This window comes from Mizuhopecten yessoensis, unplaced genomic scaffold (assembly GCF_002113885.1).
Source record: "Mizuhopecten yessoensis strain PY_sf001 unplaced genomic scaffold, ASM211388v2 scaffold9639, whole genome shotgun sequence".
Classification (NCBI taxonomy): Eukaryota; Metazoa; Mollusca; class Bivalvia; order Pectinida; family Pectinidae; genus Mizuhopecten; species Mizuhopecten yessoensis.
Window position 1 is genome coordinate 306492 of NW_018408148.1, and position 24936 is coordinate 331427.

At 37.9% G+C, this 24936-nt stretch overlaps 1 protein-coding gene across 1 annotated transcript in view; it reads left to right on the top strand.

Moving 5' to 3' along the window:
- The window catches only part of LOC110458512 (titin-like), a 483136-nt gene that overhangs the window by 260828 nt on the left and 197372 nt on the right, over window positions 1-24936 (top strand). The window contains exons 168-198 of the mRNA XM_021510245.1: window positions 549-818; window positions 1244-1531; window positions 1807-2103; window positions 2265-2567; window positions 3056-3358; window positions 3483-3597; window positions 3746-3918; window positions 4507-4794; window positions 5031-5333; window positions 5727-6029; window positions 6336-6641; window positions 6764-6875; window positions 7344-7516; window positions 7889-8176; window positions 8355-8660; window positions 11642-11947; window positions 12471-12770; window positions 13031-13333; window positions 13540-13845; window positions 14099-14401; window positions 14814-15116; window positions 15422-15727; window positions 15990-16292; window positions 16725-16739; window positions 19600-19902; window positions 20193-20798; window positions 21111-21413; window positions 21821-22123; window positions 22574-22876; window positions 23336-23638; window positions 24158-24763. Coding sequence (XP_021365920.1) covers window positions 549-818; window positions 1244-1531; window positions 1807-2103; window positions 2265-2567; window positions 3056-3358; window positions 3483-3597; window positions 3746-3918; window positions 4507-4794; window positions 5031-5333; window positions 5727-6029; window positions 6336-6641; window positions 6764-6875; window positions 7344-7516; window positions 7889-8176; window positions 8355-8660; window positions 11642-11947; window positions 12471-12770; window positions 13031-13333; window positions 13540-13845; window positions 14099-14401; window positions 14814-15116; window positions 15422-15727; window positions 15990-16292; window positions 16725-16739; window positions 19600-19902; window positions 20193-20798; window positions 21111-21413; window positions 21821-22123; window positions 22574-22876; window positions 23336-23638; window positions 24158-24763 — 9000 coding nt within the window. The remainder of the gene's footprint in view (window positions 1-548; window positions 819-1243; window positions 1532-1806; window positions 2104-2264; window positions 2568-3055; window positions 3359-3482; window positions 3598-3745; window positions 3919-4506; window positions 4795-5030; window positions 5334-5726; window positions 6030-6335; window positions 6642-6763; window positions 6876-7343; window positions 7517-7888; window positions 8177-8354; window positions 8661-11641; window positions 11948-12470; window positions 12771-13030; window positions 13334-13539; window positions 13846-14098; window positions 14402-14813; window positions 15117-15421; window positions 15728-15989; window positions 16293-16724; window positions 16740-19599; window positions 19903-20192; window positions 20799-21110; window positions 21414-21820; window positions 22124-22573; window positions 22877-23335; window positions 23639-24157; window positions 24764-24936) is intronic.

A 24936-nucleotide genomic window follows, 5' to 3' on the forward strand; every position in this document is an offset into this window, starting at 1 on the left:
ACAATTGTATACTATTGAGAAATTGTAATTAAATATTACTAAATATTTATGTCCTTAGCAATTCTTATATTCATTAAGATGTAAATATCTTTGATTACAGAACAAAGTTAAAAATCATTTCCATCACCTTTCCATCAAATCAAAGCTGTACCCCTGGATATCATTCATGCAAAGTCTTTGTAATCTTAAAAGTGATTTATTTAGAACTTTTCTGTTTCAATTATCAGCAGAAATTACTTTTTTTTTAAAATGGAAACAGACATCTCTATAAAAGAGGTTTCTTGTACATATGTACGTATTCCGTCTTTGCGTCTTGCAGAGTTATCTTCTCTTGGAGCAGGTATTGATTGTTACGTTACTTGTTTGTGAAAGTAACGTCATCAATTTTTGAGAAAATGACGTAATTTTCTCATACAGACCAATGACGTAACAATCAATACCTGCTCCCAAGAGAAGATAACTCTGCAATACGCAAAGACGAAATAAGAAATAAATAAATAAAAAAGTCAATAAAAGAAATTTAAAATTAAAATTTTCTATACCCACAGAAGAGGCAGTCGACTATGTCCGTAAGTTGGAGAACCTGGAAGTGCACACCATCCCATCTTCTGCGACCTTTGAGGCAGAGGTCACCAAGGCTGATCTTGTCAGCAAATGGTTCCGTGACGGTAAACCTCTCGCTGAATCAGACAAATACAAGATGGAGGTCGTAGGCACTGTGCACCGACTGACCATCAATGATATTGATGGCGAGGATGAGGCGGACTACAAGGTGGTCGTCAGGGGCAAGAAATCGGAGGCAGAACTCATTGTTGAAGGTACATATCTGAAGTATAACGTTTTTTATTTCAAGGTTATCTGGATTTTACAGTTTGAATATTGTTGGATAATGAGGATAATAAGTTCAGACATTCTGTACTCAAATTAATAATTTGTCTAGTTATACTATGATTCTATTTACATGTGAAGCAAAAACATTAATGATATATGGTACCTTACACTAATATGTATCTCCATCACGGAAGATTGCCACACTTTGTAAGAAACATGTAAAGATTATACATTGCCTGACACATTTTACCTTTGGTGTGTTTAAGAGTTATCTCCCTTGAGTACTTAAAAATAGTATTTTTAGTTTCAGAATATTCAATGGAGGTAACTCGAACTCAGATCACAGTCAAAAGGTGTAAGGTAACATATAACCTTAAGATAAGATATTAAAAAATCCTTTGTTTCATTACAGTGCCTCCTGAGCTGTTCCTTGACAAGGCCTATGAGGAGGAAGTTATTCTTAAGGCTGGTCAGTCCACTGCATTTGAGATACCCTTCAAGGCCAATCCACAGCCATCGGTCACCTGGTCATTCAATGACCAGTCCATGCCCGAGGACAAGAGGATCGAGGTCCAGTCCATCTACAACATGACCACACTTCGTTTGGCAAAGGCCAAGCGTACCGACACCGGCAACTACACACTGACATTACAGAACCAGTCTGGCAAAGCTGCTGTCACCATCAAACTCAAAGTACTAGGTAAGGTCAAGGTCACCATCAAACTCAAAGTACTAGGTATGGTCAAGGTCACCATCAAACTCAAACTACTAGGTATGGTCAAGGTCATTAATAAGCTCAAAGTACAAGGTTAGGTCAAGGTCACGATTATTTTTTTGTTTTTTGAATGATAACTTTGAGAACTCATTATTGTTCTGTTAGGGAAATGAACATGTTTGAATTAATCTTGAGGGAAAGAAATACAGGAAGTAAGATTTGTAGATTGTCCTGTTACTATTAAAATTCCTGTAATTCAGATAAACCAAGCATTCCAAGGAACTTTGCACCAAAGGATGTGACTTCAGAGTCTGTGTCGTTGGTGTGGGAAACCCCAGAGGATGATGGAGGAAGTCCAATTACTGAATACATCATCGAGAAACGTGAGGCTAACCGCCGCTCATGGACAGAGATTGGTACGACCACCGAGACGCAGTTTGTCTCCACTAAACTGCTCGAAGGCAATCAGTACATGTTCAGGGTATTTGCCAAGAATGACATTGGATTGAGTGAACCAGCAGAACTTACCGACGCAGTGACGGCCAAGAACCAATTCAGTAAGTTCTGTGCTCGAGGCAGGGTTGATAAAAATGACTTACTATAAGCTGCAAAGATTTATCTTCTTAATCAGGTATAGAAACATTGTTTTGTAACCTTAAACTGGTAATTATGCAAAGAGTTTCAACAAAATGTAAAACAGCTTTTGATTGGTTTATAGCTGTACCAGATGCACCGAATGCTCCGGTACCATCCGACGTGTTAAAGAAGTCTGCTATGGTATCATGGCAACCACCAGCCAACGATGGTGGCTCACCTGTGATTGGTTACTTCCTGGAGCGTATGTCCGGATTTAGTCCCCGCTGGGTACGTGCCGTACACAACATGATTCCCGACACAGGGTGCAGTCTGACGGACCTGGTGGAGGATAACACATACCAGTTTCGCGTGATAGCGGTGAACAAAGCTGGCGAAAGCGAGCCTAGTCCACCGTCTGATACGATCACAGCCAAGAATCCCTTCGGTAAGTCCTACTGTTGTAACAAAATTGTTATAGACTCAGTCAAACCTGGTCACGTGACATACTTTGAATTGGAAGAGTTCAAATGTGTCTTCATGGGTGAAATAGTTACGTGACCACGTGTGTTAAGAGACCATTTTCAGTGTTCCTGATTGTAATCATTTCATTGTAAATTCAACCATCTTTAAGAAATTTCCTGCTAAAAGAGACAAGTTATTACCAGATGGTGGTCTCTTTATACAGGTTTGGTTGTATGTAATTATTTCTGAATAATGATCTGTACAGATAGTATTAAAACCCCAGATATTAGGATTTTTATTAATTTAAAAAGAAATTATCCTGCAAAAAATACTGTTAATTCAATTTTATTTCAATTATTCAGTGATAAATCTTCCAATATCAACCAGTTATTTGCTCATATCAATCTGTCAACTCATGTTCGAAAAAAAAGGGGTCCGCACTGTAATGTTTTACGGGTTATTTTTATATAGACAAGCCAGGACCACCAAGTACCCCCGAAATCATGGGCACCGACAGCTCATCTGTGGCGCTCAAATGGACACCACCCGAGGATGATGGCGGATCTCCCATCTTCAACTATGTCATTGAATACAGACTTGTAGGTGCCTTCCGCTGGACCACAGCCAATGAAACTGCAGTCCCTGAAACTACATTCAGTGTAACCGGCCTTAAGGAAGGATCAAACTGCGAGTTCAGGGTCAGCGCAGAAAACAAAGCCGGAGTTGGTCCACCATCACCACCCACCAAGCCCGTCAAAGTACAGGCTCCGATCGGTAAGCGTGCTATATACGTTGTGAAATAGGAAATTAGTTGACACACCATTAAATTCAAACAAATATATGTGTATTCAATGATACAATTTTTCACTCCCTGATTTATTTTCTGTTTTCTCCTCAGTGGGTGTAGCACCTAAGCTCCTTGAGCCACTCCAGGACACTGTTGTTATTGCACCGAAAGATGCAATCTTGGAATGTGACCTTGACCTTGGGGAGCCAGAATCCGATATTAAATGGTTGGTATTTGCAAGCTACTGCTTCGGTATTTTGGAATTTTACCTGCATACATGCTGACACTTTCAGAATTAAAATCTTGATACACTGTCTTGTTACTGTGTGCACCATTTAAGCAGTGACCTCTGACCCCTGTGACCTCTTTAACAGGTTCAAGGGTACAGTACTGGTGGAGAAGAGCCCGAAGTACGAGATGAGTTACGAGGATGACATTGCGGCCCTGGTGATTCATGACACGACTCCTGAGGATGCCGATGTCTACAGCTGCCAGGCCGCGAATGTGATTGGACAGGTCCAGACAACAGGAACGTTATCTGTGCACAGTGAGTGGCCATTTTGTCATACTCTTTTAACAAATTACAAACTCTCTAAACCAAAACAATTCACCCTTGACAGCAGAGAGCAACAGCACTTCATACCCTCTAAATAAAGGATTAATGTCAGGACCACCCCATCAAACCCTCGAAACTAAAACTAATTTCAAACTAACACACAATACCCTCTAAACAAGTCTTAAAATTTGAACCATCATCAAAATCTCTACTATAAAACTTTAACTTTAATCAGCACGCCACAAATTCTAGATTTAGGCCGAAACTTAGAATCAGTGCATTATATCCTCAAAGTAAGACTTAATGTTAGGATCCTCGGTGTGTGAAGTTGCCAAAGCCATTGATGTTGTGAATAAATGATATCTTCAAAAAAGGTGTTGAAACATTTTTGACAATTTTGGCCAGAGTATGGATAATTCAACAAACTTTTGTAAGATTCTGAGGAAAAGAAAACCTAACAATAGAATATCAAGATATATGTGAAATCAAATCAAGTGTTGTATATATATCAAGAGTACTGTACCCACAAAAGTGATGTTGAGATTCCAAAATTACCATGGTTATCATAAAATCTTACAGCTCATCCAATACTTGAGTATGACAACAAGTTGAAGAGCAAACAGGTATTGAAGGCGGGGTCAACGTTGACTGTAGAGGTCAACATCAGTGGTATCCCGTCACCCAAGGTTGTGTGGCAGAAGGACGGCCAGCCCGTAGAGAAGACACCACGCCTCAGCATCGACATCACAGAGGAATTCTCCACTCTCAAAATCAAAAACGCCACCCAGGACGATACCGGCGTCTATAAGATTGTTGCAGAAAACGTTGTTGGAAAGGCAGAGGCCAGCTTCGATATCAATGTCAGAGGTACAGAACCGTCCTTTTCTGATTTTTTGTTGAAGAAAATTCATAAACGATGAAATTATATTACATTTTCTTCAAGATTAATATCTTAAATGCCATGTGTACAAAGACAAAAGACGTATCTTTTTAAAAAAAAAAAAAAAAGTTCTTTTAAAGCATTTGCATATTATAAAATTCAAGGAAACTTTTATCGTAACCTTGCTGTATGCTTTCCTAACCTTGAGTGACCTCTATTCCAGACAAACCATCGAAACCAAACAACCTCCATGTTGTGGAGGTGATGAAGGATACCGTCGTCATTGAATGGGAGAAACCAACCAGTGACGGAGGTGCCGAAATCACCGCCTACATCGTAGAGAAACGTGACGCTAAACGTAACATCTGGGCAACTTGCCAGAATGTCAGTGGTAGTACAACGACGTTCGCTGTGGAGAAACTCCTCGAGGGCAATGAGTACTTCTTCCAAGTCTCTGCTCGGAATGAGGTTGGAAACAGCGAACCAGCTACAATGGATGAGGGGACTATTGCCAAAAATCCATACGGTAATTTTCCGCCTTTTCAAACTAAGCAGGTGTTAATATAGGGTGTTCTTTACATTTAAAGAGACATAACCATAAGGAAGTGTTGCTATGGTAATTTCAAAACCACATTATTATATTTTTATGTATATTTAATGAAAAAATAAATTTACAATGCATTTTTATTGATGTACAGCAGAACCTTGTTATACTGCCACTATTTCTGTAGAGAAATGTTGGTGATGTAAAGAGGTTCACACTAAATTGAAGGAAATGTATGAAGGAACCCTTATGAAAAATAGAGAAAGTGGCCTTGAAATATGTTTGGGGTAACAGGGTGTTAAACGAAATAAAGGGATTTATTTGGAGGTTTTACTGTAGAAACTAATTTTCAGTCATCAATTATTTTTTTTACAGATGTTCCCGACTCGCCTATAAACTTGAAGGCAACTGACACCACTCCCGAAACTGTGTCCTTGACCTGGGACGTTCCATTGAAAGATGGCGGTTCCCCGGTTACTGGGTACATGGTGGAAAAACGTCACATGGACTCTACACGCTGGTCTAAATGTAACAAGAAAGCCGAGCCAGACACTGTCTTCACCGCCACCGACCTCATTGAGGACAGCGACTATGAATTCCGTGTGTTCGCCGAAAACGTTGTAGGCCTCAGTAAACCATGTAAACCAATTGGGCCAATCAAAGCCAAGCTTCCATATGGTAAGTAACCAATTGAATAATTAATTACAAAATGTTTTATTTAAGATTCGATGAAACTTTATTGATCAGAATTCTGACGATGAGAAAATATCGCTGTATTAATGAGATTATGTAGATTGTGCATTCTATCATGGACTGTTTAGCCAATTAGGAAATAAAAAGGCAGGTCCAATAACTTTAAGGAATTGCAGACATTGATACCAAGAAATTTAAATCTTGGATTCCAAATACTATTATAATTTTTGCAATGACCTTACCACAGCCTCCAATATTTTGTAATCCTGACTTTTATTTGTTCCTCCACAGACAAACCTGAGGCACCCGGTAAACCTGAGGTCCTTGAGGTCACAAAGAATACTGCATCATTGAAGTGGACCCCACCTCCCAAAGATGGTGGTGATGCCATCTTTAACTACATTGTTGAGTGTCGCCCGGAGACTTCCATCAAGTGGATGCTGGCCAGCCAGAACATCCGCGTGGACGATACTAAGTTTGTGGCAACAGACCTTATCGAGGGTATTGAGTATGAATTCCGTGTCTACGCTGAGAACAGAGCCGGTGTCGGACCTGCCTCTCGTCCGTCAGACAGAGTCCTTATCAAGGAACCAATCGGTATGTCTATCTCGAAGGATTGATGATTGACAGAAAGGTTTTCACATTTACAACTTTGATTTCTTTCTACCCTTTACATTTGTTTGACATATCATAATTCTTGTATATGTTTGTTATTCCAGTTGGAGAGGCACCGTCTGTACTGGAGGGACTTCCCGATCTTACCTATCTGGTAGGAGAGACTGCCACACTGGAATGCAAAATCTCAGGAAAGCCAGAGCCTACCCTTAAATGGTATGTTGTCCAGCATGTAAATGATAATATTTATTTTGACTTGGAGAGATGAGTGTACATATTTATGGGCAGATTGGTCGAGTGGTCAACATTCTGGCCTTTCACGCAGTCGGTCGTGGTTCCATCCCGTAAGTCACCGTACGCATGGAATTTTCAGAGAAAGTGTTTTTCTCCTGCCCACACAACTCCAACAACCCCAGTGGAATACAAAATGGTCTGGGGAAGGTGTTGCGGTATCTGTGCTGTAGCACAGGTGGTCTCTTTATGGGGTGGTCGCATATAAGGACTGTTGTATAATTTTTGTTTTTCAACCATTATAACAATCATTCTACTACAATGTATTTTGGTCAATAAAAAGCTTGTAAAAAATATCTGCTAAAATAAAATTACAATGATTTTGATTGATGTAACAGATTCAATCTTATTGAAGAGATAAATAATAATTATTATTTCCTTTTCAATTTGCAGGTCTAAGGACAAGCGTGAACTGGCCGAGAGTAAGAAGTTAGAGATGTCCTATGTCGACCTCTCCGCCTCTCTGACTATTCGTCAGGTGACCGAGAAAGACATGGGCAGCTACAGCTGTGAGGCATCTAACGACCTTGGATCTGTGTCCACTACTGGTCAAGTGGAGATTCAGGGTAAGTAAAATGTGTATATAAAAGAGTACATTGAAAATTGGGGCTGTGGTGGCCAAGTGTTTAAGGTGCCTGACTGTCTACAATCACTAGCCCTCCACCACTGGGTCATTGGTTCGAGGCCTACAGGGAGCAGTCGCAAGGTACTAGCCGCAGGTCGGTGTCAGGACATGTACAGGAATTATCAAGAAAAATAGGAAAGGATCGAAACACAGAGTCGCCAGTAAATAAAGTCGCAAATGAAAAACAGAGTGTTAAACCAAAGTTTTGATGTTTAGGATAAGATATGGCCTAGGAGATCTTGTACCAATCACTCACTGCCTTTGAAAACATTTTGTCTAAAAAATAAATTCAAATTCAATTATTCTGTTTCAGCTCCACCAACCATTGAATATGACAACAAATACCGTGACCTTTTGACTTTACATGCGGGTTCGTCTTTGAAGATACCAGTGACAATTACGGGTCTTCCCAAACCCACAGTAACCTGGGGTAAGGACGATGCTGCCCTTAAGACATCTATGAGGGTCAACTTTGACAAGACAGATAAGGGCTCAACCCTGGTTATCAAGAAAGTGACTCGTGAGGATGACGGCCTCTACTACATCAAGGCTGAAAATGAGGCTGGTGAAGAGAAGGCTAGCTTCGACGTTGAAATCATGGGTAAGAATTTGTAATACAAATTTGATTCATTTTTTTATAACCAATTTTATCTCATTTTTCTTGAAAATGTTACAGAGAAAGAATGTGATTTTTTTTATCAGGGAAAAAAGAAAGATGGTTTTGTCTTTGAGTTTCTTTTAATACATATAACATTAAGTGAGTAATCTTTCCTTTGCAGATGTGCCAAGTCCACCAGAGGGCCCAGTGCAGGTCACCGATTTGGACGTAGACAGAGCTACACTGACCTGGCAGAAGCCCAAGGACAACGGTGGAGCAGATATCAAGTCGTACACTGTGGAACGCAGAGAAGCTGGCAGATCCACGTGGACACGTCAGGAAATTCCAAATGCACCTGTCCTCACAATCACCCCAACAGATCTCCAGGTCGGCAAGGAATACCTGTTCCGATTCTTCGCCGAAAACGAAGTCGGCATGTCCAGTCCTTTTGAGATGGACGAACCGGTTATTCCAAAGAGTCCGTTCGGTAGGTGGACTTTGATGCATGACTTGTGGTCGCTGAGGTGTGATTACGATTATCTATCACCATCTAGACTGACCTATTTAAGAGTGTCGACACTAACAATGTTTGACCGTGAATTTGGCCTGCAGTGAAGTGCTTGATTTGTTTCAAAATGCTCAAACGTTCAAAGTATAGTTAGCTTCATAATAAAGACTGATATTCTAATATCTTGTATAGTAATTTTTATACAAGGAACAAATATGTAAAAAAAAAAAAAAATATGAAAAAATGAAATATTTTATTTTGAAATTGCTGCCTATCCATACTTTGAACAAAGGGCTAGGTATCCCAAACCCTAACTGTATTCACCCACAAACCAAAAAAACTGTTTTGCATGTTTTTAATGAAAGTTCCAGATAGCGATTTATGAATGTATTATTGAAATCTAGATGTTTCTGATCAGCGTTTGGGTATATGAACACACTTTAACTTTTCCTGAAAGGAAACGTGTCTATTTAGGTGTATGATTATGTTTCAACCATTCTTGTAATGGATGGCGTATTTCAACCTATCTTGAGAGCTATCATGTATATTTCAACCTTTTCTGAAAAGGATGACTTATATTTCAACTTTTCCTGAAAGGGTGTGATGTTTATTTCCAATGTCATATAGAGTAAGGAGAAATGTGCTTTAAATCATAATGAATCTCAACAATATTTACTCAAGAAAATCCTTATTCTATACATATTATTCATTATCTGTCCATAAGCTTTTTTTTGAGTTATCTCCCTTTGAAGCTGCACCTTTTTCTCTATATACAAATTTTGACCTACCGTATATCTGTATTCCAGAAACCTGTTTCCTCTGCTAAGTTTAATATGGCTGATTTTGACTATAGTTATTTATCATAGATTATTAAAAATATTTTTGTCACAAAATTATTTTTTTGTAATTGTGCTTTCATGTCAAGTTACTTGTTGATTGTGTTGATGTGATTGTGTTGATGTGATTAATTTTAACCCTGTGTGTGATATCTAAGTTTGATACCTAACCACCGTACCAAAATTTTGTTATAATGAGATTATACTAACTTTTATTTTGCAACATATATATATTGTTTTTCTAAAAATCTATATTGTACTTTATTTCATTTGTTTAAGGAATTACATATTTTAGGTTTACAGGTTTGAACCTGTAGTAGAATGGCCCCTAATGAAATGTGTATTTTTAATGAAATATTATAAACACTGTGCCAATGTCTCAACAAATTTGCATATTCATGCTCATTAAGAATGATAAATTTCTTGCAAATTGAATTTCATGTAATGTTAGAATTTTTGTTTGATTTTCATTAATGTTACCGTGGACAAAATCATGTTTATGATCGGCTGTGAATCAATCACTATCATGATCAGAAAGAACTGTAGGTTGTAAAACAATAATTATTATGAGTAGAAATGTGTAAATATTTATGAATATCTAATACATATCCCATTCCATCAAAAGTTAATGCATTTTATATTGTGATATTTATTTTGCATATATTTATATACATATATAGGTGTTTTCTTTCATTAATTAGCAATACAGATATGATATTTTACATTTTGGGTAAAAGGTTATATTCGAAAAGAATTTATTTGAATAAATGTTTGCATAGATTTATTGTTGCATGTTTAGTAAAACGCTAGTGCATAAGAAATTATTTACATATTCATGTTCTGTGTATTAGACATGAATAATCATTACCTTATTTGCATATTGGAGTATAATGTATTCATATTAATATTCAAGAATAATATGTCATTGCATATTCATGAATTATTTTGATTATTGCTTTATTTTATAAAAGAATTATAGTAGAACTAACCTACTGAGAGGCAATAAAATTCAGTTATTTTTATGAAATTGAAATTTGTTTGTTGATAAATTAACAGGCATTTTTAGATTAGCTTTCAATCCTGTCAAGATATTGAAAATTTCCTGAAAGATTTGAATTTATTTAAATAATGTCAGAATTCTGTTAAAGGTAATCATTATTAATATTTCATACGGCCATCTTGTTGCGAATCACTTTTGACAGGTTTGAAACGGATTTGATATTGCCACACATTGAACTGAAGCTGAAGAACCATAAATTGTGTTTCTTGCGAATCGTAAGACCAGAAGCATTAAGGTTAAGGAGAAAGTACGAGTACAGTGAAACCTGGGATCCTGCCACATTTTGTCAATCAAATTTTGGTGTTAAAGGTTTGCCGATATGAGGAGGGAAATGTATTATTAAAATTTTTAAAAAAGAAAGGAAGAGGGAATGGTATGGAAGGGGGGAAGTCAGGCGAGGTTTGATTGTAATTTGTCTTTTCTTCGAGAAGAAACGTGTGAAATTATTGCATGATAATTGTCTATGTTACCTAACAAAGCATGAGAAGATTTAAAAAAGAACAGGTTATCTGAGTGTTTGCATTGAACAAGCGAGCTGCATGACTGTGAAGCATTTTGTTGATGAAGAATCGAAACTGACGGGAAGATTGGTAAGATACATGTAGTACATCACAGAAAAATTTGGAAAAAATATAGTTTAAAGATTTTGAAAACAGATATGTAATGGTTTTCGATGGTATTTTTAAAAAACAATTCAATACATGTTAAACTGACAACTTTTCTATGATGATATTTTGAAAATGTGTTTGGCATACATCTTCTATTTAAATACCATTAAATTTAAATAATACATAGTGTGTTGTCAAACTACTGTAAAACGGGAAATTTTCGTCAAGTCAAACTTTAGCCCTTTGCTGGTAAAATCCATATTCGCCCTGTTTTAATTCTGCCCCTTCACATTTCATTACTATGAATATTGTGCTGTTTACTTATATGCCTTTTAATGATAAATTAACGAGGGCGAAAAAAGCGAAAATTGAACTGCAGGCAAATTTAACCAGTATACAGTAATTACGATGAAATTCATACTGAACCTAAGAAAATGATGTCATACTCCTTTACAGACAAACCATCAATTCCGGTCGGACCTCTAGAAATCTCCGACATCACTGACAACGGTTGTACATTGACATGGAAACCTCCGGTATCCAACGGTGGAACTCCGCTCACTGGCTATGTCGTGGAGAAATATGACACTCGTCGTATGACATGGAGTAACGTGAAGACGGTCGCTCCAGATATCACCTCATGTCCAGTTCCAAATCTGCTGGAGGGACAGCCCTACTTGTTCCGTGTGTCAGCGGTCAATAGTGTTGGTCGCAGCCAGCCTCTCTCAACTGACCATGAATTCAAACCAGCAAAACCAGCCAGTAAGTCTGCAACATCAATCCGTAAAATCGCCGAGGAATCTTACTGTGTTTGTAATTCAAACATCAAAATATGTTTCACTTTTGATCAGCTTGTTTTTGATAAAATATAAAACAATTTTAATAATATATGTGTTTTTTAACACATTAAGAAGTACTTTTTACAGAAAAAATATGGCATATAAGAACTAGCTATTACTGAAACCTTTTATCGTTTAAGAATTGGGATAGATAATAATTTGGTCTATCAATGTATAGACAGTAAACCGAAGTGCACTCTGAATAAACGGTAAAGATAAAATTTCCAATTCCAAAAGACATATGTTGCAGATGAGTATTTAAGTCTGTTCATTGACTTCTTGTTTGGAAAAAAAATACATTTTATGTATGACGTCGTCAAAATGTTCTCTTTTGTTAGCCTATCACTTGATAGACTTTAAAACAACCCAATGAAAAGGTGTGTTACAAACAATATGAAGTTATAAACACTAGCAACAAAAGTTTGACCTAAATTGTTACGTTTCAGCTCCGCCAGGAAAACCTACCAGTTTCCGTGTCAACAATATCCAAGGTGACAATGTTACTCTTTACTGGAGCCAACCCAAACGTGACGGCGGATCTCCAATTACCGGCTATAATATCTTGATTTCCAAGGACGATGGCAAGACATGGTCACCAGTGGAAACCGTCCCAGAATCAGTGGAGCGTTACGTCGTAAATAATCTGAAGGAAGACGCGCCTGTCCAGTTCCATGTCTCTGCAGTTAACGCTGTCGGAGAAGGAGAATGGGTCGAGTCTGACACTGTCACACCAAAGAGGCCAATTGGTAAGGGGACATCACTCTAGTCATCAATATATTTCTTGATGGATTATTGTTGACAATGTCCAATAGTAGATAAAATAGGACTGTGTTCTTACTATGGTCTGTAAGTCTCTATCGTCTTGCCTGCGAAATGTTAGAGGCAGTCTATCAGGCATTTTGTTGCAGTTTCTGTCTAAAATATATAGAAGTCTGTATACAGTTAAACACCAAGTTTAGATTCCTGTTTTGACCTGTATCTATAACATGTGTGTTTCCTTTGTCAGGTCTACCTTCCAAACCTTTGGAGGTAGAGGTAGGAGAAATTCTCACAGACTCTGTGGCACTCAGCTGGCAGCCACCGGAGAATGATGGTGGCACACCACTCACCGGCTACCTGATTGAGAAACGTGACGCATCCCGCACAGTGTGGACAACTGTTGACCGTGTCGACAAGAATGCGCTCAATGTTCTGGTCACAAAGTTAAACGAAGGAACTAGCTACTTCCTGCGCGTTCGAGCTGAGAACAAAGCAGGACTTGGTGAACCAGCAGGTCCCGCCAAACCTGTCATACCAAAGAATCCATATGGTAAGGGGGAACAACTCCCTCATTATTTTGTCATTTATAAGTGGACTTAACATGAAAGCAAGGGAAAGTTACAATACAAATATTTGAAATAAATAGTTGAATTTGAATCTGTATCCACATGAAAAAGGCTGTACTAGCTTTCACTAAACTGATGAAACAATGTTGTAACGTAAAAGGTTGGTCATTCAGATTATTATTTTTCACAGACAAACCAAGTATTCCAATGGGTCCACTGACTGTGTCCAATGTCACCGATTGCTCGGCTGACCTCGAGTGGAAGCCCCCGACAAATGATGGTGGTACTCCGCTCACAGCATACATCATCGAGTCTCGTCCAACCAGTCGCATGGCCTGGACCAGAGCTGGAGAAGTAGATGGCGTCACCACCAAATTCACGGCTCCCGACCTCACGCCTGGCACGGAGTACGTGTTTAGGGTCACAGCTGTCAACAAGGAAGGTCAAAGTCCCTGGCTGCTGGCAATAGACACCGCTCTGCCAAAACGTAAAATCAGTGAGTACTCTGTAGACACTTTACTCAAAACTATGATAAATCTTTATATCATTACAAATGTTCAGCATTTTATTTTTAGTTTCAATATGAAAATGTACTAAAAAAATGTTTTTGTAGAAATTCGTTATTTTATAAATGATTCCCTACAAGAATAAATGGAAAGAATTGTCTTAAGCAATATTTCTAATTATAGTAGACATAAATGATAAAATGATAATATCGTACTTACTAAGACTGCCTGTCTATCCTGCAGACCCACCTGGACCTCCAAGGTCACTGAGGGATACGAAGGTTGGCGAGGACTACGCCATCCTCCAATGGCAGCCTCCCCTTGACAACGGAGGCGGGCCTATCACTGGCTACATCCTCAAGATGAGGGAGGGCCCTCATGGAAAATGGATCAAGGTTGAGTCATTGTCTAACATTGAAGATGACACCAAGGTACCGCGCCTGTCTGAGGATACAGAGTACTACTTTTCTATCGTTGCTGAAAACGAGGCTGGTGTTGGGGAAGCCTGCGAAACCGACAAACCAGTTGTACCCAAACGTCCTCCAGGTGAGACACATGCTTGTTTTGGACAGGTGTTGTAATGATTTACTGTCCAAGATTAATTAGATAGGGCAGATAGGGCAGAAATTAGAAACCTACTGAAATGTCACTACTGTAACATCGAAATTAATCACAAATAGGTTAAGAAATTAACTTAGGACCTAGCTGTGAGGAAATTTTTGAGTCTATAGAGCAAAACGAAAAGAAATGTTTGTATGGGTTGTTTTGATGATAAGTATAACATGTACTGTCACCTTCATCAAACAAAAGACCAATAAAATGTATACCATATTTTTAAACCAAAATGTTTTGAAATCATCTGATATGTTACAAAACTTGTAAGCACATTTTTCGTGGTGTTTCTCCAATTTGTAAATGAAATAAATGAACCCTGTTAAATTTATTTGTCTTTCCTTAGGACCACCTGGAAAACCTATGGGACCATTGACGGTGACTGATGTCGAAAAGTCAACAGCCATCCTCCACTGGAAACCACCGAAGAATGACGGAAGATCACCTCTCACCGGTTACATCGTGGAGAAACGCGAGGGCCTCAGATCTTGGACGAAGGTCGACACAGTCTCACCTGATGTCCTTGACTTGAAGGTCAATGACCTGAAGGAGGGCACAGAGTATCTGTTCCGAGTGACAGCCGAGAACAAGATCGGTTCCGGAGATGAACTAGAGGCTGATGCCGCCACAGTGCCCAAGTCTCTGTTCGGTGAGTGGGGGGTTATCACTTTTGAACACATTCACCCCTTGAATTCCATAATGAACTAGTCCAACCTTTGAAGTGGAAGAGTTCAAATGTGTCTTCAGGGTTGGATGAGTTAAAGCAAATTAACGCAAGATACTGTTATGTGAATTTAATTTCCAACGATTTGGTGTTTTTTTTCATATTTAAAATACCTGACATCAGTGTATCCCTAGATTTGATAACTGGAAAGTACACATTTGTTTTAGTGTGTTTGGACATTGAGTGGCATGTATGTAGAATACTTGAATAAAATCCTTTTTGATTTGTAGACAAACCAGGTAAACCTGTGGGACCAATGGAGTTCTCGACCATCTTAGCTGACTCCATTACAATGGAATGGCAACCCCCTCTGTCTAACGGAGGCCTGCCAATCACCAGCTATGTCATTGAGGTGCGCGATTCACGTCGCTCCACATGGAATAAGGCCGGCACCGTCACTGCGGATAAGACAATCTTCACTGCCACTGGCCTCATGGAGGATAATGAATACTACTTCAGAGTCTCGGCTGTCAATGACGAAGGTCAAGGACCAGCCCTCGACTCTCCCGACAAGGTCATGGCCAGGGAACCAATCCGTGAGTATTACACATAAGTTCATAGTTCATATCCTGATGTCAGTTTTTATTGTAATTTCTGATTGAGCAGAGAAAATGTGGAATGAGACAAAATGAAACCAAAGGATGTGAATACTGTGGGATTTTTTTTAGGCTTTTGTAATCTATCAAAACACAAGAAATAATCAGGACTCTGTTATTGAATACTTGTAAATAAATTGTAAAAAGAGATTTTTTTTTAACTTGAGCTAATGTCGTAACTCTGATGTACTGTTACCAACAGAACCACCATCGGTCCCGCTTAACCTGAAAACGTGTGACATCACTGAGGACAAGGTGACCTTGACTTGGGAAGAGCCCAAAGACAACGGTGGCTCCAAGATCACCGGCTTCAAGGTTGCATTGAACGAAGATGGCTCTGACATGTGGAAGAGCATCACATCTCTCAACCCATACGATCGCGAATACACTGTGAAAAATCTGACAACCGGCCAGCGGTACTATTTCTCCGTTGCCGCGGAGAACAAGGCAGGCGTTGGCGAGGCTGCTGAGACGGATAAGGCAGTCTGTCCACAGAAAAAACCAGGTACGGTAGATATTTCGTATTTCTGTTTCCGAGGCAATCAAAGCTTTCTGTGTTTAATGTCTCGTGAATGGTAATAAACCCAGTACATTGATGTTGCTATCTCTTTGCTTTTGATTTAAGGGAAACTTAACAGTCGATTAAAAAAACCAAAATAGTTTCCATTCAAAGGGACATAACTATATGTTAATCTTATTTATTATTACTAATTTCTTCTCTTTATTTTAAAGGAAAGTTGGGTATGAAGCGGGGGCTGGATATTTTGGTAAAAATTGAATGTTAAAGAAAATTTGGGAATTTCAGAAATGAAAGTTAGGTGTTTAAGTGAAAATTTGGTGTTAAGTTGAAAGTTCAATATTTAAAGTGAAAGTTGGGTTAACCAGTAAACTGCAGTGTTACCTGCCTTCTGTGATGTCCCCATAATGTTTGTTTCAGCCGTAGAAAAGCTTGGTAAGATGGTCCTACGTCTTGTATGCTATATGTCAATCATGTTCGCTGTATAGCTGTACAAATTCATCAATCTCATTTGCTATTAACTGTAGATAATATGTCTCATGCATACACGTTTATGGTGGAACCTCGCTAATCTATATTCTGTTAATACAATATTTAAAAGTAGTAATTCGAAGCTTCATCTTAAATCTCACAATTTCTTTTACGGTTAATGTTCTCGAGTTAGGTTTTCTGTGAGCTATCCACTGTTTCAAGTTGAGAAGAGATGTTTAAGTAAAAGTTCTTCAAGCTAATTTTGAAAATTGAGAACTTTCTTGAAGTCAAATATTTTTGTTATTCTTGGAATAGACACTTACATCTAAAAAGTCAAAAATTTTGAAGCTCATGAATGCTGAAGTTTCAAAATTATTTTGATAAATGAAATTAATAACTACGATATCATTTTATATTAAGACTAACGAGGTTCCAATCATATAGTGTGACTCAAATCTGTGTCGTGTTTGAATTTATGTGGAACACGAAACCTGACTATGCCAACACCTGAATTAAAGGGAATCCTGTTATATTTGACCTTAGAAGTCTGCAACTGTACATGAAATCTTTACATCATTTTGCTTGAATGAAAGAATCATACTGGAACATTTTTCTTTGCTGGAAATTACGAACGAAATTAGTCCAAACACCAATATCTTCACCAATTAATCATAATTAATCTTTGTTCATAATCTCGCAAAAACTGAGAATAAATATGACGTAGGTTATTTAATCCTGGTTGATGTCTGTGAAGTCGGGTGACACGAATAGTGTAAATATGTTTCACGCTTACATGTCCATAATTGTATGTTTTATGCTTATGTATGTGTACTTATGTCCCATGCATACTTGTACATTGTTATGCTATGTACATCTATGTCTCCTGTATACACATTAATATTTCTACTGATGATGTGTTATGCTTATGTATGTGTACTTATGTCTCATGCATACATGTAATGGCTACATATTTATGTCTGAATGTTATATGTTTCTGATAGTATCATGTTTTATGCTTATGTACTTATGTCTCATGTCTATATATATTGGCTGCCTCATTTGTACATGTATTGAATTGTTACTGACTGGGCAAATATTACACTTAATATTATTAACATTAATATTTCATACTAATAATGGTAACAAATAACACACAGTATCAATTGTAAGCAATAGTACAAAAAGAAAAAAAATGTATGTTTTCCCATTGAAAAACTGATATGAAAAATTAATCTCACAAAAAGGATTTTTTTTTTTTAAATTTGAGATATTTGAAGCGGTTTTACGAAGTACATCTGAAACAATTAACCTGCTATCTGACTTTACAAAAAACACTTGAATCAACACATTCTCTGCAAATCATTTTTTTTTTAACTTATCATCAAATTATTCTTTTTCTATTTTTTTAAAAACTTTACAAAAAGAGTCATCAACTCTAACATTTTCAACTGGAATTTAAAGAGAAAGAAAAATTGAGCCTTGACATTTAGTATACAAGATAATAACATTTCAATTGAATATATTTATACAAGTAAAGTTTTACAGTTTTGCTACGCATATTAATACAATGGCTTTGTGTAACTGCTGCTATGATATGCATGGCTGATATGTTAACTTAGATATGTAAGGTGGTTGGGTGGTGCAGTGGATAGCACACGCGCCTTTCACCAAGGTGGCCGGGGTTCGATTCCCTGATTAGACGTGAAAAGGTTGGGGTCACCTGCCCAACCATGTGGCTTTTGTCCGGGTACTCCGGTTTCCTCTCACACTAACATCCGGGCCAACAAGAGTGATTATTATAAGTTGAAATAACTTGTTTCATAATTGTTGTAAAATAAATAAAGTTTATATTCTAATAGATATGCATTACTCACTTACACAATAACAATTTTCATTAAAAATATAACACAAAAAGGTTTGCATTCAATTTTAACAAATGTTACATTCCAATCGTTAATTAAAAAATGATACCATGATTATATATATTTATAAAACATACTAACCCTTCATTGATTTTTTTCTGTTTATTTTTATATTTTACCTAATGATGTGCATTTTATTTCGTTTTGAGACCATTTTCATAAAAAAAAACATGTTTCCATTATTTTTTTACTTCCAAATTTTGAAATTATTTTTATTTTGTTTTCTTATTCCATGAAAATTATTTTTCGATTGAATCTGTGAGAAATATCTTATTTTCTGTGACTTTTTTGTTAACAACACAACGTAAACATAAATTTATTTTGAAATACAATTAATTTCATTTTCTGAAAATGTTGTATTAGACAAATTCTACTTTAATGAGTTTACAAAAGAATTATTTTAGTACAGGGGAAAGAAAAAAATTCTAAAAGAATTAAATACAAATAGAATTTTTAAGTTTGTTTGAACTGCTATTTTCTTTAAAGGAAGAAACTGACATGAATATTGTTTTATATGTGGATCATACTTCCATCTGAATATTCCTTTGCAGAAACATTGGAGGGAGTGAACGGAGGATACCATTCTTAATTGAATTATATTATTTGAGAAGGTTTTCTCACAAGCAAAAATACAATTTTTTATTTTTGAACAATGTCACCCTGGTAAAATACTAGCCACTTCCTACTGAATCGGCTAGGGAGAATTTCTCTTTAGCTCATTTAGGAAACTGTAAGAGTGGTACCAGAGGTCCCGGGTTGGAATCCTAATTTCTGTTACAATAAGATAATTGGGTCAGTATCAATTAACAGTCTACGTCAGATTTTTCCTGCAGGTGAAAGAAAATATCTTCAAAAAATTTCATATTCCTTGTATAAAACAAAGTTATTATAAAATATTTCAGAGAGACCATCTCCACCTGCTGGACCAGTGAAATTCTCCAACATAAACAAGACAACAGTGACGTTGTCATGGCAACCAAGCAGACACGACGGTGGCTCCCCCTTGACTGCGTATCATGTGGAAATGCGTGACACCCAGACAAGTCGCTGGACACCCGTTACCACCGTTACTCCAGATATCCTCACGTACTGCGCACAGAACTTGAAGGAACAACAGGAATATGTGTTCCGTATCTTTGCTGAGAATGATGTCGGAAAATCAGATGCTCTCACATCAGATATTGTGGAGCCTAAGAGTCCATTTGGTATGTATCCTTTTCGTATATATGTTACAAGTGCTACGTTGTTGACAAGTTATCAAATTTTGGCATTACAAAGGGATATTTTGATAAATTGAGGGAAAGACATCAAGGGTTCTTTATAAGAAAGCGAAAAAGAAACATTGGAATAAGTTTTTCTACTTTCTTAGCTTCAGATTTTTTATTTTCAGTTTTACAAGTTTATATACTCGATCCTTTTGATAAAGATTCTGATTGATGGAAATATATTACACATAATCCATGACATTGATATTATTGAATTTGTCCAAATCCAGACAAACCTGGCAAACCAGTCGGACCATTGGACTACACCAACCTGACCCATGACTCTGTGACAATGTCTTGGAAACCACCATTGAGTGACGGAGGAACTCCAATCACGGGCTACATCATCGAATCACGCGATGCCAGGAAAACCACCTGGTCCAAACTCGCTACCATTGATGCAGACAAACTTACCTACAAGGCCGAAGGACTATCGTTAGACCAGGAATATCTGTTCCGCGTGTCTGCGGTCAATGCTGAAGGTCAAGGTCCCACTCTCGACTCGCTCGACAGGGTGAAACCACAGAAACCACTGGAGAAACCAGGACCACCGCAAAACGTCAAAACTCTGACTGTAAACGAAGAAAAGGTGACCATCACATGGAAACAGCCCAAGTTTGATGGCGGGTCAAGGCTCACCGGATATCGCGTCAAGCTCCGTGAAAATGGAGGTCAATGGAGAGAAGTGGACAATGTCGGACCATATGATACAGATGCTGTCATCCGTAACCTTGACACAGAGGTTGAATACATGTTTGCTGTGGCTGCAGAGAATAAGGTCGGCGTCGGAGAGGCAACGGAGACGGACTCCCCAACTGTTCTTCACAAGAAGACTGGTGAGTTAGATTTTAAAGGTTTTAATTCTATCATTTTGGCACATCAAAGAGCAGTAATTTGGTTGTGTAGGGTTACAAAAGACACTGCTATTATTGTAATTTTATATGAAAAACCTTCGATGTGCAATTCCTTTTCAATCTTAATGAACAATTAAAGCAAAACATTTTTTTTTTAAGTCAGCTGTACAAACCTCCAAGCAACATAGCCCCACTCAATATGCTTTTGATATTTCCAAAATATGTACTTGCATTAAAACAGACATCTTGTTAAGCGCAACAAATTAAATCTGCTGCTTTATTATTCGTATTCAGAGAGACCATCTCCACCAGTTGGACCAATCAAATTCTCCGACATTGACAAAACAACGGTGACGTTGTCATGGCAACACAGTAAGAGTGATGGTGGCTCCCCCTTGACTGGCTACATCGTGGAGATGAAGGAAGTCACTCAGTTCCGCTGGACTGAAGTTGACAAAGTCCGGCCAACCGTAACCAGTTACTGTGCCCAGAACCTTAAAGAGAAGAAAGACATCGTCTTCAGAGTCATTGCCGAAAACGCTGTTGGAAAATCAGAACCTACTCAGTCTGACACTGTCACACCCAAGAGTCAATATGGTGAGTGTCAGTCCGTGGTGGGAGGGAGAAGGGGGGCACAATGGCCTGTGAGTTCAGATATAGCAATAGTGACACTGAGAAAGTTAAATTTTGATATATAGAGATAATTAGATTTTGATTATAAAACCTTTTTTTTCAGTGTGTGAAGTTTCATGACAGCACTTACTGCTGCATTATGTTTCATAGCGTGTTACTTTGTTCACAAATGCATATTTTTGTGTTAAAAATAGCAAATATTTTCCTTACCACTGTATCACGATGTCATGTTTTGGATCTTTTGTCCCTATTGCGTTGGTGGTAACTCTGATATTTCCAGAACTGAAAAGCTTGTACACAGTGTACCAAATTTATCATAAATAGTTTATAAAATTGTCATATCATATAACATTACAATGGTCATATTTCAGATCTACCTGGACGTCCAGTTGGACCAATGGTGTTCTCTGATATTACAAAGGACTCTGTCTCAATGTCGTGGAAACCACCAACTGACGACGGCGGCACGCCAATCAACGGATACGTCATAGAGGTCAAGGAAAACAGGGCCGCATGGAGGCCAGCTGGAAAGGTCACAGGTCAGAAATTGACCTTCACCATGGACAACGTTGTCGAGGGAACCAGTTACTTCTTCAGAGTATCGGCTGTCAACATGGAAGGTCAAGGTCCTGCCCTTGAGTCGACCGACAGTGCCACGCCGATGAGGCCACTTAGTAAGTACAAACTGTCAAATGGAGCACACTTATCACAGACACAAGTCAATTATTTGTTTCGAAAGTTTTTCAAGAATAGTGTCATAAATGGAATTCTGTAAATTTACTTTCAGTATGAATTTTATGAATTTCTGAGTCAACAAGATTTAACTACAAAAATAGCACTGCAGTGATAGCCATACGGAATAACTGTCAAATTTTCAGAGAAATCTGCTTCTCTTTAAGGATGTATTACATGTAGCAAACAACTTTAATATGGCGTTAACTTTTGTTTACGGTACGTTTTGGCAAATTTTGTAATGACATTAAAATGTACCTCTTCTTTTACCAATCATTTAATTCAACTTTATTCAGAAATCTCCACTTCAACAGTTATTATACAAAGCTGTACTTCAGTATCAAATCAAATCTGTAACTAAATTAATTTAAATAAACTCTGTTATACTTTAGGCAAGCCAAAGGCACCTATCAACCTGAAAACATTCGACCTTGAAACTGACCGCGTGACCTTGAGCTGGAAACCGCCCACAGAGGATGGTGGGTCAAAGGTCACTGGTTACCGTATCAGCATGAGTGAGGACAGTGTTGACCGCTGGGTAGAGATCGGCACAACAACCGCTTACACCACTGAATTCACCGCCAAGAAACTCAACATCGGCAGTAAATACTACTTCGCTGTTGCCGCTGAGAACAAGATCGGCGTTGGAGAGCCAGCGGAGACTGACAAGGCCATTGTCCCGAGGGCCAAACCCGGTTAGTATTGTAGTGCAGTACCTCATACACAACAACAATTCTTAGTAATGTTATTAAGCATTCTCTAAAATATTTCAATCCAAAACAACAAGTTTGTTGTCAATATATTCTGTGAAAAACAGATTGAATGAAAACATCATCATTTCTCATAACTTGTATTAGAGCTCACTATAATACAAATATAAACTGATGAAAAGAAAAATCCAAAAATTAAAAACAAAAATGTTTTGATATGGTAAATATTCAACTTATGGGTGTAAAAAATTGTAGCTTTTCATTACTCGTTTCTTTTCTGGGGAGAAAACATCTAAATTGTGAATATAGGGAGAGTCGGTTTTGTTGGCTATCTACCAAATATAAACAAAGAAATGCCAGATTGTCCTTAAGTCAGTTCTGTTCATAAAAAACATTATATCAGGGTTTCATTATGAATTAAAATTCAATTTCATTATTTTACAGAGAGACCATCATCACCTGTTGGACCAATCATATTCAGTAACATTAAGAAGAAGGAGGTTACCCTCTCCTGGTTGCCTAGCAACAGTGATGGAGGGTCACCAATCACAAACTACATCGTGGAGATGCGTGAAGCCAGCATGTTCCGCTGGGCAGAAGTTGGCAAAACGGACGCTGACATCTTCACATACTGCGTACAAAATCTGCAAGAACAGAAGGAGTACATATTCCGAGTTATAGCTGAAAATGCTGTCGGCAAATCTGAACCACTCGAGTCGGATAGAGTCACACCAAAGAGTCAATTCAGTAAGTCACAGTGATTTGATCAAAGTCCAGAAAGACAGGATTTTACTAAATACAGGATTTTTCAGTAAACGTAAAAAAATATATCTTTGTTTACTTCTCTTAGTTGTTGAGAACCATTTAAGTGCAGAAAAATCACTTAATACAATGCCTTCTCATTTACTACCAACATATTACCCCTTATCTTTCTTTATTTTTACATGGGTTCTTTAAATATCTCTTTTGCTATTTTGTGGCAGTATGACAAGAGTTTTATAGTATAACATATATCTGTGAATGATTCAAAGTTTGAATGTATCTTTTTGTGAATAAGTTTGTTAATACAAAACTACAAAATAAATTACCCAGTAGTGTTTCATGTTATGTATTAGTAGACTTTAACATACTCTTCTGTGATATCTTATACACTTACAAAGAATCTATATATAACGATTTTGATACATTAAATTTGATACATTAAACAAAATTACAGAAAACTCATATATACAGCGTCACAATTATCATGATTCGGTTTGACTTCAGCTGTTCCTGACGCACCCGAAGGACCAATGAAATACTCTGACATCATAGCGACGTCAGTAACCATCACCTGGCGCCCCCCGCTGTCTGACGGCGGAAGACCCCTGTCTGGATATATCGTGGAACAGCGCGAAACTAAACGTATGACCTGGACCAAGGTCGGACGCACCGAGCCAAGCATTCTTACATACTGTGTACAGAACTTGACCGAGAACAAGGAATATCTATTCCGTGTTTCTGCTGAGAATGAAGAAGGAGTTGGTCCAGCCTTGGAGAGTCATGAGCCAGCCATACCCAAACGTCCCGCAGACGTACCAAGTGCCCCCAAAGGGCCCTTGGAAGTCCGTGATGTGGACGTATCATCTGCGTACCTCACATGGCGCCCAGTTGATAAAGATGGCGGCTCGCCTATCCTTGAATACATCGTGGAGGCTAGCACTGACGGTGAGGAATGGACCAAGCTTGGCAAGACCGATAAGTACACGACAAATCTACGACCACAGGGTCTCCTGACCGGCAAGAAATATTTCTTCCGTGTGTTCGCTGTCAACAGCGTGGGGCCTGGAGCTCCATTGGAATCTGATGCCACAACTATTGAAACACCAGCGAGTAAGTTCTGTTAAAGAATCAGTGTTTTACAATTATCATGAAAAGATATATTATGTTAAATATGCGTGATAATGAAACAACAGCCCATACACAGCAGTGATCTCTTAGAGTTTGGAGTCTAAATAAGTTAGATTGTAAAAAAGAATTAGAAAAAGATTTGTTCACAATTTTCA